Below are 12,185 nucleotides of genomic sequence, written 5' to 3'. Positions count from 1 at the left end.
CCCAGGCTCAGCTAGGGCTCAGCCCCCCACAGCATCAAGGCTCTCACCCCAGCCCTGCTTCCTCCCCTGCTGCTGCAACTTCCCTGTTTCAAAGGTTGCTCACCCTGACTCCCACCAGCCCCAGCCTTTTGTCCAGAGCCCCAGCTCCTGCATTGCTCGATCACAGCACTCTGAGCTGATCACTCCTAGCAGAGAAGCTGGCCTAGCATCCCAAACTGGTGTGAACTCCCAGGTTGGGCCTTGGTGTGGGGTGAGAGAGGCTTGGCCTCCCCCCAGCAGGGCCAACACAGCTGCCAGGAAGAGCTCTCCCCTCCCCTGGCTCCCCATGTGAGGAAATACACCCCAGAAGGCAGGGAACCTGTTCAGGCCCCATCCCCTGCTAAGGCTGTACATAGCATGGCAGGGACTAGCACTAGGAAAGGAGACCTTCAAACACAACCAGGGATCCTGGCTCCTGCCCCACCCCAAACCCTTCCAAGTATCACTCAACTATGGTCCAGTTAGACCATAAGGCGACTGTTAGCTCAGACTCCTGGGTTCTAGCTCCCCCCCCCGGGGGCTGGTGGATTAGAGCAGGTTAGCTTTAGCCAGTTGCACTCCTGTGGGGTAATGCTAGCCTCCTTCTCCCTCCACACAGGATGAAGCTGTGGGTGGCTTCTGGGGGCAGCAAGAGATGGTGAGAGCAGGGAGGGGGCAGCACCATTGTCCCCCTCATAGTCCCAACCCCCTGAGCACTCTGCTGGCAGGTCCAAGGAGCAAAGGGCTGATCCCAGCTGTGATTTATGCCTGCCCCCCCCCCCCCCCAGCCCTTATCCACCCCCAGGCCAGGCTAATGCAGGGCTTCCATAGGAGACACTACACGGAGGGAGATGCTTGCAGGTCTCAGCACCGCTGCTCCTTCACATCCAGCATGGGACTATGAACAGCTGCAAGAGGGCTAGGGCACCACGCCAGGCCTGACTGACCGGAGACAGGTGGAGCTGGCCTCAGGAAGGGGGTGGGGAGCAGTCTAGCTGCCTAGGGCAGGACCTGCCCAGGTCCCCTGCACTCCTGTGTGTTTTACAAGAAAAGGCAGGTGCTGTTACTTATAAGCAACAGCCACACCCAGCTCCCATGGCCACCCACACCCAAGGCTCAGCACTGATTGCAGGCTCCCAGGAGCCAGGACTCCTGGGTACTAGTTCCAGCCCTAATGTCCCTCTGCCTCAGTTTCCCTGGTGGCCTCAAACCTTCCAAATAAAACCAGGAAGGGCAGTAGCTTGTTAGCATTCATTTTTTAATTGAAGGTCATTACAGGTGCTGCTTCCATATTAGTAAGTTCCACTGGAAGGGTGTGTCCCAGCCTCCAGTTACTTAAATTTTGCAAGTTTCTCCACAATATTCCATTTATACACAGTACTACAGACAAGCACAAAGCCACTAAGTCATGGACGCGTTGGCAGCAGGGGGTTGCTTTCCGGGGACACCCCCAGCTCTCCCGGTGGGGCCAGAGAGAATCGGCATCTTTCACTGTTTCAAAACACAAAACCCTTAAAAAAAAATTCACACACACCAGAAATTTCTAATTCCAGTCAGGAGGAGGCTACAGGGATGCAGTTAAGAGGAGCTCCTAGGATGTCACCTTCCACCAGAAACTGCTAGTGGCTCAAGACCTGGGGTTGGCTGTTGGAGGGTCCCTCACTCACTAGCCCCTTTTGGGAACACCCTGGCCAGCAGTGGACTGGCCATCAAGACCTCAGTCCTATGGAGGATTTGAGATGGGCTGTCAGGAGAGGGCAACATAACGATGAAGCCAGTTGGTCCCTGATCAACCTTTGAAGGAGACGTTACTGGAATGGAAACGGGGAATGGTCCCAGAACTAGACAGAGCTCAGGGGATGATCCCCATGAATGGTGGAACAGTCCCAAGACTGAGCTCCAGTGCTCCAAGAATGGGCCCTTCTTGGTGTCTCTAGACATCAAGCTAGAGAGCTCAATGCATGGTCCCGTCTGATGGTGGAGTAGCCCCGGACCTTGAGGAGAAGCTACAGTGCCCAGGGAATGGTCCCCTTGGTCTCCAAGGCGGAAGTTCCAGGTAACCGAGGAGGCAGTGGGTTTGGCAGGTGCCCTGCACAGCAGTTGTGGCCGGGCCGTGGAGTGTCTTGGGGACTCTGATCGTGCAAACCGGAGAAGGAGACTTAGGAGGCAAAGAATCGGAACATTATCTAAGGAATTATCCCACCCCACCCCCCAACGGCCCTCCCACCCCCACCCTCCCAAAAAAGGTAGCACAGGACTGATTAACATGGAAGCTCCGGTATAAACTGGCACTGGGAGCGGCTCACAAGGGCTTCCCTTCCAAGCTGACGACGGCGTTGCCGCCCAGCTTCTGGGCCAAGGTGCAGCGGTCCTTCACCTCCTCGTAACAGGTTGCTTGCAACTCATGCTTGATACCTTGGGGGTGGGGGAAGAAAGAAATGGGGAAGCTTAGGGCAAGCATTGGGTTGGAGATCAACACCTATCTAGCTGAGATCCAGCCAGAATCTCCGCTCCCTCCCAGATCCAAGCCCCCGCACCCCAATCACTCCCTATGGGCAGGGCAGTGAGATTGTGATCCCCAGGCCAAGAAGCCCTGCTGTAGCCTTAGCAAAGGCACCATCTGACTGGGGGCCTGAGAACTCCCAGCTCCGCCCCATCCCAGGAGGGGCCCCTCCCCCACCACACTGGCCCATCAGAGACTGTGTTTATTTAACATCTCCCAATGGGTTACATGCACCAGGGAATTGACACCCCCATCCAAGAGTGGGGGATAGCCTCAGAGCACATCAAGGAACCAGATCCAGACCCCTGGGCCGCCCCTGAATGGCTGTACCCCACTAGCCTCCGCTCCCTCCCAGAGCTAGGATAGAACCCAGGAGTCCCGGCATCGCCAGGCCACCCCCAGAGTGCAGTTCCACCTGGCCTTGGCAGGCACAGGCAGACCACGAGGTTCAAGTCACACAGCACCTCACTCAGAGGGGCTAGCAGCACAACCATGGGGCTGGGCCGGCGTCCTGCTGCAGAGCTGCCAACTCATTCACACGCCATGGGCCGGGGCCCCACAGGTGGCAGGACATGGCCTGCTAGGGGTGCAGGACTCGACTCACCTGTGAGTTTCTTCTTGATGGCATCCTTGGAGCTGGCGTAGATCATCTTGCTCTTGAGGGGGGCACAATCTGGGGCCCTGCGGGGAGAGGGGAGGGACTCACACCAACACCAGGGACTGGAGGCTTCCGCAAGGCACAGCCCAGCGCCTGAGTCCTCAGTCATAGTGCCCACCTGGGCACAGACTGGTGTAAGAGAACAGAGCAGCGGCACAGGGGCTGAAAGGAGCAGGGGGAGGAGCCCTCCCCACCAGGCCATACACTAGGTACAGTGCCCGAGGGCAGATTCCCAGCAGGAGGCACAAAGAGCAAGAGGAGAATAGCTGGTGGGGGGGGGGGGGGGGGGGGGGGGAGGCCCAGGAGAGAAATTGTGGCAGGTCAGCAAGGCAGAGGGGGAGCTCTGGGTCTCTCAGTGCCATGCCTTGCAGAGGGGGCAGGGTAGCTCTGTGCCCAGCACAATAAGGGCCTTTAAATACCACCCCAAATAGGTTTCAGCCAGCACAGCAGCCCCTAGAGATAGTGCTGACGGTCTCCCCTGCCCGAGAGTTTCAAATCCAGACCTGTCTTAACTCTCCTGCCCACGGCACCCACTCAGATTCCCCCTATTAACACCCCCCTCGTCTGCACCCACTCATGCCTCCCACAACTACCACCCCTGCAGCCTCTCCATGCCTCCAGCTGGCCCCAGAGCAGGAAGGAGCTAATGTGTTCAGAACCCCCTGAGTATGGTGTACACCCTGGAAGGGGTGCCCCAGCTGGGCTAAGGGGCTGGCAGAGTCAGCACAGGATGCACTGATTGGGTCACTCCCAGATCCCCAATCCCTCCCACCTGCCCTAGTCTTGTGGGCCCCACTGCCAGCTGGTCAGCCAGCAGCCCTTTAAACAAGCAGCCGGCACTCCCTCCTGGGCTTGCTCCACCCAGCAGAGGGGCCGGGTGCTGGCACTGGGTGAACAAAGGCAGCTTTCACTGCAGCTCTGCAGAGGGAAGGGGTGGCACGGCCAGCCAGGGAGGAGGAACCAGGGGGCTTCTCAGGCCTGGTGGCGGAGGCCTGGTTAGAGCCAGGAAACAGGACCATAAGAAGGAATTTGAGGATGGAGGGGCGGGGCCAGAAAGGGGAGGGGCAAGGGGGCCACCCCAGGCTGAGGGGCTTGGCTCTACCAGAAGATGCAGCGGGGAGAATGGCACTGGAGGAGGATGGGAAGGGCACAATACTGGAGAGGGGTGTGGCCAGAACAGGGGTGTGCTCAAAGGATGGACCCATCCAGCAGAGATAATGGGGCACCCCAGGTTTGGACTAGGGAGTGACCAAGAAAAGGGGTGTGGCTCCCCCAGCAGTTAGCAGCAGGGGTCCCTAGCCGGTGGAGAGGGTGGGCATAGCCAGCAGGGGCAAAAGTGCTGTACCACCCTGGAGGAAACGGGGCTGGGGCACAGCCCTACCAGAAGACAAAGACCAGATCCTCCTTCTTGCTCTCCTTGGTCTCGTAAGTGGCGTCGTAGAGGGCGTAGCGGCAGTCCGACTCCGGGAGCATCTTGACAAAGTGCAGATAGGGGTCGTCGACTGTCTCACCCACGTCCCCCACCAGGATCTCCTTGCCCTCCTCCAGGATGATGTTCCTCTTGTCCTCGCTCAGGCAGAAGAGCACCGCCTTCTTGCGCTTCTTCACCTCCTCAGGGGTGGAGGCCTTCCGCACCTTCATGTCATTGAAGACCTGGATCACTCCATCAGAGACTGCTACGCCAGATGCCTGGGGGGGGGGGGGGGGGGAAGGGGGAGAGGAGAAAGAGAGGAGGAGGCATTAGGGGCTCCCCCAGCCCCCAAAGACTGGGTAATGAGGTGCCCATTGCTGGGGTATCAGCCCCAGCACATCAACTCCCAAGGGCCATGAGCAATAGACACTGGAATTTCCTAGCCCTGAGGGGCAGGTCTTCACAACAGAAGCCAAGCAGAGGGGGACTGTTGGGGGATCCACTCATTGCCCCCACCAAGAGGCCTTGGGGGCCAGGTAATGTCAGTGCTGGGGGCCACATACTCTACCAGGCCCCAAGCCAATGGGCCCAGAGGATTTAACCCAGCAGCTGCCATGGGCTTTGCAGCTTTGGAGTTGTGGGGGGGGATGGATCGGGCAAGCAGTGGACAACGTTGCTGGTTACACAGGCAGGACACGGGCAGACACACTCCAACAAGGGCCAGCAGCAAACCAAGTGGGGCTGCTGGTGCCCTAGCCAGAGGCATGCACAATGGGAAGCGCTGCGTCAGTGCCTTACGCAAGCACCCCCCGGCGGGAACCTGAAACCCCACGCAGGAAACGGCGCTGCACGTGACCTGTGCAGAAAGAGGTTGTGCCCGCTGCTTCCCCATCGCCACCCAGCAGCCTGGGCCCTTCCCCCATGGTACAGTCCCAGGGGCAAGCGACCTGCTGCAAGCAACCATCTGCAGGGAGGGGCGACAACCCTTCCCCCATCCCCTGCTCCCCCAGAGCCCTGCCAACCCCCATTCACCCCAGGAGACCGCTACCCCCGGTGCCTGCCAGTCCCCCCCACACCTGCCATCCCCTATTTCCCCTGCTTACCCTGTGCCTACCCTACCTCCCACTCCTCATTCACTCCAGGAAACCAACCCCACCCCCCCACTCATGGCTACCTCCCCTCCCCCATTCTCCCCCTCCCCCAAGGCAACTGCTTTACTGCACCAAGAGACAGATTGTTGAGCCTCCACAACAGCCTCCTTCCTGGCCTGGGGTTCAGAGCACAGCACCCCCCACGCTACTGAGCCCACCCTTCTCCCCACCCCCACTAGACACCTTCAGACCGAGAGCCTCATTATTTGGGGCCCTGCCATAGCACTTCACACTCCACTGCCTGGCAGCAGGGGGGCCAATCTGAGTAGCTGGGAGCACCCCAAGTTCTAACCACCCAGCCCAGGCCCCCCACTGGATGATCCCAAGGGTCCAGCCAAGATCCGAGGCGGCCCTTCAGCAGAGTCTGGCTTCAGCAGCTGGCCGGCAAAGCAGCACAGCGATATGCTCTTATATGGCAAAGGGAGGCTGTTTTAGGGGAAGCACCAGCCGCTTTGCTCCAGCGGCCGCTGCTGGGGGGAGGGGGGAAATGAAAGGGGCATGGGGGCAATGCAGGGCTCAGAACAGGGCCTGTCAGGGACCAGCACCGGAGAGAGTCAGCAGATCCCCAGGCCTGGGCCCAGATACTTCAGCCAATAAATCCACCCCTGCAGCGAGGCGGTTGCAGCCAGGAGCGGCTCCCCAGCCTCCTAATCGAGTGGGCCCATAGGAGGCTAAAGGGCTTTTGTTCCCAGGCCCAGCGGCCCTGTCTGAACCCATGGCAAAATCCTTAACCCTGTAAATACTAATCAATGCTACTGATTCTGCCAAAGAAATGAGACTGTTCACGGGTCACTGCCGGCACCCTTTGCTAATCACCCTCAGATTTCCCTGTACCCTCCACCCCCAAGTCTCCCCACCTTCCCTCCAAGCGGTGCTCACCGCTTATCCCCCAGTCAGGCAATTCTAGGAGCCCAGGCACCAGGCGAACCAAGCACCTCTTCCCATCCCCCTCCCACCAGCATCTTTGTCCTCAGGCACACGGGCACTGGGAGGGCGCTATAGGCTGCATGGGAGCACCCCCACCCCTCAAGACAGTCCAGAGCTGTCAAGGGCCATGAGGGCATCCTGGTGGCCCTGACTGAAGCAGGTTTGGCCAGGGCAAGCTGGGAAATCGGGGCTGGGAGCACGAGGCAGAGACGGAGTCAGACATTTTGCAGAGCAACATGCTCACCCACTATCATAGCACATCAGAGGGGAGCAGTGGGGTGCTAAGACTTGGAGGGGGAGCTGAGAGCAGCACAGTGGATTGACTGATCGGGGGGAGCTAGGACAATGTGGGCACAAAGATGGGTTCAGCTTAGACTCAGATTTTAATGTCAGAAGGGCCCATTATAGCCCCCTTTCAGACCACACAGGCCAGAGAATCTCCCCACCCATTCCTGTATCCAGCCCACATCTCACTGGCAGCCCCCCGTTGGGGGCCCCACCCATTAGTGATTTGGCCCCCATTCGACACATCAAACATCACCTGCATCCCACCACCCCAAGGGTAGCAGTGGAAAGATAACTACTGCAGACAAGGGGAGTCCTGAGGTCACAGGATGCCACAGACCACAGTGGAGCTAGGACATCAGGAAGAAGAAATGGGACTAGGGGTGGCTGGCAAGCCTCAAACCCCATGCTGGGGGGTGGGGGGGGGGGAAATCTCCCTTTGCCAACCCCCATGCTCTGATTCAATAGCAGCCCCTGGAACAATCTGCCCCCTAAGAGAGAACTAGCCCCCACCCCATCAGAGGCTGGGAGAAGGGGCCAGCCCCACGTGGGACTCACCCATAGGGGTGCACCATCTGCATCCTGCCACACACCTGCACCTATAAGAGAAGTGGCCAGAACAGGCCCTATAGAAAGCCTATAAGAGCCCCTCATAGGGATCCCACTCCCACACGGGAAAAGGAAGCAGACACCGGCTATGAATTCCAAAGGCACCTCCAGATGGATCCTATGGAGGTAGGAGGGAACCTCTCGGAAAGGGCGAGAGTCCCATGGTCCCTACACGGGCCTCCCGACACAGAAGGGAGCAGACAAACAGCCACCTATAGATCCCATAGGGGAAACGAGGCTCCCCTTGGAGCTCCCATTCATAGAAATCCCGTACAGAGCAGCGCCCCACCTCCCCCACAGGTGGTGTGGAGGGCGAGATCGGATCCTACAGCGGGATCCCCGATAGCTCTTACAGGCGCCCCCTACAGAGGTGGCGGGTACGCCACGCTCCCCTTCCCCTATGGATCCCATAGGCGCCCCAAAGGCAAGATGGCGGCCGCGGGGCACAAGATGGCGGCGGCGGGCCGGGGTCTCACCATGGTGCTGCGGGCAGGGGGATCACGGTCCGGGCTGCGCGGGATTCGCTCTGCAGCAGCTTGTCGGTCGGTGTCGAGACCAAGTACTGCCCCGCCCCAAACCAACCGGCCGCCCGCTTCCGCTTTATGGGGGAGGGGCACTTCCGGGCGGCGCGGGCCGTGGGGCACGCAGGGAAATGGAGTCCGTGCCGCTGGGCAGGAGCCGGGGAGCGCGAGGGAAGGATGAGAGCTGCAGTCCGGGGGATCATGGGAGATGTAGTCCCGGGGGCAGGGCGGCGCTGGCGCGCCTTTAGTCTGAGAGAAACCACAGCGGGGTGTCCTGCAGTTGCAGTGCATCATGGGTAACGTAGACCCCATTGAATAATGGGATGATGATCTTTAATCATCTCCACGCCGCCTGCAGGGCCCTGGGCTGGGGCCAGACTTAGACCCGCTGCCGTGCTGGGGGCAGCAGGTGGTGCAGCCCGGACTCCTGGGTTCTCGCCCCGGCTTTGGGTGGCGTGTGGGCTCTAGTGGGTTAGAGCAGGGTGGGTGGGAGCCGGGAGCCCAGGATTGTGGCCAAGGGGCTTGGTAGCGGGATCCTCCCCAGGGGCTGAGGTCCGACCTCTCACGTGGGACCCCGCCTAGAAATAAAACAACAGTTGCGATAATAAATCAGGTTGTTAAGGAACTGCTGGTCCCGGGGCTGGGGGGTTGGGTGGGGGAAGCGGTGCAAAGGGGGGGGGTATGTATATAGAGTGACAGGCTCTAGGGCAGCCGAATCCGAAGACCGGCTGCTGGTTGGCTGAGCCTCTCCCTAAACCCGCCCCCTTCCCCTTCCTGGCTCTGTTCCCTCCCCCCATCATTGCGTCGCTTCCAAATAAGGGCGTGAACAGCAGCACAAAAATAGGCCCCGCCTCCTGCAGCATCCACTCCTTATAAGGACATCTAGGGCAGCCGGGAAGCCCCCCCCACTGGTCCTAGGCGTTGGGGGAGGGACCCAGAGCTGCTCTGGAGTCCCCGCTCCCTTTCCATTCCCTGGCTGATTACTCTGGCCCCTGCCCAGACCCAGCCTTGTCCGGAGCAGTGTTGCCAACTCTCATGATTTTGTCATGGTAATTATAGTTTTCCTTAAAGCCTCAACTCCTGGAGTCAAGTGGAGATGTTAGGACTTCAGCCTTCATGCTTAAAGAACAATACGTTTCTAGCCCTTGTGGCAGTGGAGAAAGCTTCAAAATGGGACACAGTGCACCCGCACCCTAAAGGCTCAAAAAGCAGAAGACAGCTAAAAAACACCAAATCGGTTATGTTTACATAACCTCATGATTTTAAAGCCAATCTCATGACTTTTGAACACTTGGGGTTGGCAATACTGCCAAAGGGATAGTTTGGCTGGGCTGTACCCAGGAGCAATCCTAGGCATTTTGTCTGGCAGGGTTGAAAACATTTTGGGTACCTCCTCAACTGCACTCCCCTGAGGTAGTGGCTGCAGGAAAGGGGGGAAAAAGGCTGTGTGGCACAGTACCCCCTGGAAGTTAGCAGCCAAGGTGACCGCCCTGTTCATCCAACCCTACAAGCAACCCCGGTTATACCTCTTAGGTACAATCCTACTGCTGCTCCCATTCTTTGGGCCAAAACCCAAGCACAATTTACGTCACATATAAGTGGTCACCATTATGCTCCAGAGTTAACAGGCAGTGCCAAACCTCTCTATGCTTCTGTTTCAGGCATCCTGCACGACTCAGCAGGGAGTGCTCTCCCCCAAAACCAATGTTGAGCCCACCACACCAGCGAACCCTGTATTAACAGCCCCTGCACACCACCCCACAGGAAACTGACTCAGAACCAAGGGAGGGATCCCTGTATAAACAGTCCCTGTGCCCCACCCCAGAGACACCTGGGTCTCAGAGCTGCGTAAGGGCTGTCTGCGGGGCAGAACTGTCTCCAGGCAAAAGAATATCTATCCCAAGGGATTAACCAAATGCTCCTAGATTATCCCCCTCATAGATCAAATTGAGAAACCACCTGTATGTGTGTGTGTTGGAGGGAGTCATCTGGGTTGGAGAGAGCTGGTGGGGAAGGATGATCTGAAGAAAGGTCAGTGGCTCCCATGGTGGGGGCAGGTTGGTTCCCCTTCTTTCTCAGCATGACCCCTTGAAGTAGGCTGACCATATGTCCCGTTTTGGCCAGGACAGTCCCTCTTTTAAGCCCTGTCCTGGCCATCCCGACTTTTTTGACTTCATCAGTTGGCAAGAGCAAACGACAAATGCCCACTTTTGTCAAAAAGGTGTGGTGTGGTGTGGATAAACGTGCAGGGGGCAGGCAGGGCTCAGGTGAGCAGTGACCCCAGCCCCAGCTGTGCACGGGAAGGGGGAGGCAGGGCTTGGGTGAGCAGCTCAGGCCAGCCCCGTGGGGTGGGGGGGGGGCACTCGGGCCAGGCCCTGCACTGTGTCCCATTTTCCCTTTGGGAAATATGGTCACCCTACCTTGAAGGCCCCATCTGGGTCAACTTCATGAATATGCATGAACCTACTCATCAATATGTACATTCCTCTTCTCACACACATGCTGCCTCTTCCCCTATCCCTTACCCCCTCCCCAGCCAGGCTAAAAGCCCTATAGCAGTGATCTTCCAGGGGTACATCAGCTCATCTAGATATTTGCCTACTTTTACAACAGGCTACATAAAAAGCACTAGCAAAGTCAGTACAAACTAAAATTTCATACAATGACCTGTATATATTGCTCTACATATAATGTTTTCACCCCTCAGCTCATAGAGAGCCGAGAAGCAAAATGAAAGTACAATATTTATATTCCATTTGATTTTTTTATAATTGTATGGTAAAAAGGAGAAAGTAAGTAATATTTCAGTAATAATGTGCTGTGACACTTTTCTATTTTTATGTATGATTTTGTAAGCAAGTAGTTTTTAAGTGAGGTGAAATTTGGGGGTATGCAAGACAAATCAGACTCCTGAAAGGGTTACAGTAGTCTGGAAAGGTTGAGAGCCACTGGCCCTGTAGCCTGGCCAGGGAGGGATGGGGGTTGAGCAAGGCACCTGCCCCCTAGTGCTTCCTGACCCCCCTGCTTGGTGGCCGAGATCAGGGGAGCCCCACTGCACTGCCGGGGAGAGGGAAGCGATAGAAGGAGCTAAGAAGGAGAGAGGCAGCTAGAGGGGTCTCTGTGGGCATGGGGAGTTGCCTCCTCAGCTCTGCCAGTGCCCCTCTCCCCCAACCCACAGCTTCCTGCTACCCCAGCCCTGGGCTCCCCCCAGCTCTGCCAGTGCCCCCCAACCCACAGCCTCCTGCTACCCCAGCCCTGGGCTCCCCCCAGCTCCGCCAGTGCCCCCCACCCCCAACCCACAGCCTCCTGCTACCCCAGCTCTGGGCTCCCCCCAGCTCTGCCAGTGCCCCTCACCCCCGGTCTCTTTCTGTTCCGAGAGGCACCCGCAGACCTTGGGCATCGCTGAGTTTTCGTCGTTCTCTAGCCGCCAGATGGGGCTGGAGCTCCCGCAGGGACACTCTAGCCCTGGGCTCCCCGCAGCAAGGGGCGGTGCAAGAGAAGCTGGGGCCCGGCGGGAAAAGGGTGGAACCGCTTCCGGCGCAGGGGTCGCGGTGCCCCCCCGCGGGCAGAGAGTGGGGGTCTCCCCCATGCTGCAGCTGTAGGGTTAGCGGGAACCCAGGAGTCCGGGGGACCCCTCCCATCTCCTTTGGGGGGCTGGCCCCTCCCGCTAAAGAGCGACTCTGATCGGGGGGGAGGGGCAGAGCCAGGACTCCCCCCCGTGTCCCCAGGCGGGGGCAGCCCCCGCATCCCCACTCTGGGGCTGGATCGGAGCCAGCGCCCCCTAGAGGGGAAAGGCCCCGTGTCCCATTGTCTCCTCTGTCCCCAGGGGCGCTGCGCCTGCCCCGGCTGCAGCAGGTGGCACCTGCGGAGATGGCCGCCCCCCGGCGGCTGGTGCGGAAGAAGCCGGTGCCCGCCTGCCCTAATCCCCTCTTCGTGCAGTGGCTGACAGAGTGGAGGGATGAGGCCGCTGAGAAGGGCAAGAAGACCCAGTTCGTGTATCAGAGGGTGAGCTCGCCCGCCAAGATCCCAGGAGTCCTGGTTCCCAGCCTCCCTGCTCTGACCACTACACTGCGCTCCCCTCCCGAGCTGGGACTAGAACCCA

General features: G+C 58.8%; 2 protein-coding genes across 2 annotated transcripts in view; one reads left to right on the top strand and one right to left on the bottom strand.

Moving 5' to 3' along the window:
- Positions 1 to 2,252: 2,252 nt before the first annotated feature.
- CFL1 (cofilin 1) lies at positions 2,253 to 8,389 on the bottom strand. Its single transcript, XM_024217774.2, has 4 exons — positions 8,039 to 8,389; positions 4,561 to 4,868; positions 3,126 to 3,202; positions 2,253 to 2,433 (listed from the first exon to the last, which is right to left on the bottom strand). Exons 1-4 carry the CDS (start codon positions 8,375 to 8,377, stop codon positions 2,321 to 2,323), a joined length of 837 nt encoding a protein of 278 aa, XP_024073542.1. The 5' UTR covers positions 8,378 to 8,389; the 3' UTR covers positions 2,253 to 2,320.
- A 3,214-nt stretch (positions 8,390 to 11,603) lies between these two features.
- Positions 11,604 to 12,185, top strand: part of MUS81 (MUS81 structure-specific endonuclease subunit) — an 8,913-nt gene continuing 8,331 nt past the window's right edge. Inside the window, exon 1 of the mRNA XM_026650310.2 lies at positions 11,604 to 12,088. Coding sequence (XP_026506095.1) covers positions 11,954 to 12,088 — 135 coding nt within the window. The 5' untranslated portion in view covers positions 11,604 to 11,953. The remainder of the gene's footprint in view (positions 12,089 to 12,185) is intronic.

This window comes from Terrapene carolina, unplaced genomic scaffold (assembly GCF_002925995.2).
Source record: "Terrapene carolina triunguis isolate 2854851 unplaced genomic scaffold, T_m_triunguis-2.0 Scaffold89, whole genome shotgun sequence".
NCBI classification, from domain to species: Eukaryota; Metazoa; Chordata; order Testudines; family Emydidae; genus Terrapene; species Terrapene triunguis.
Note: the sequence above shows the minus strand (reverse complement) of the source record. Positions and strands in the feature narration are given on the sequence as shown.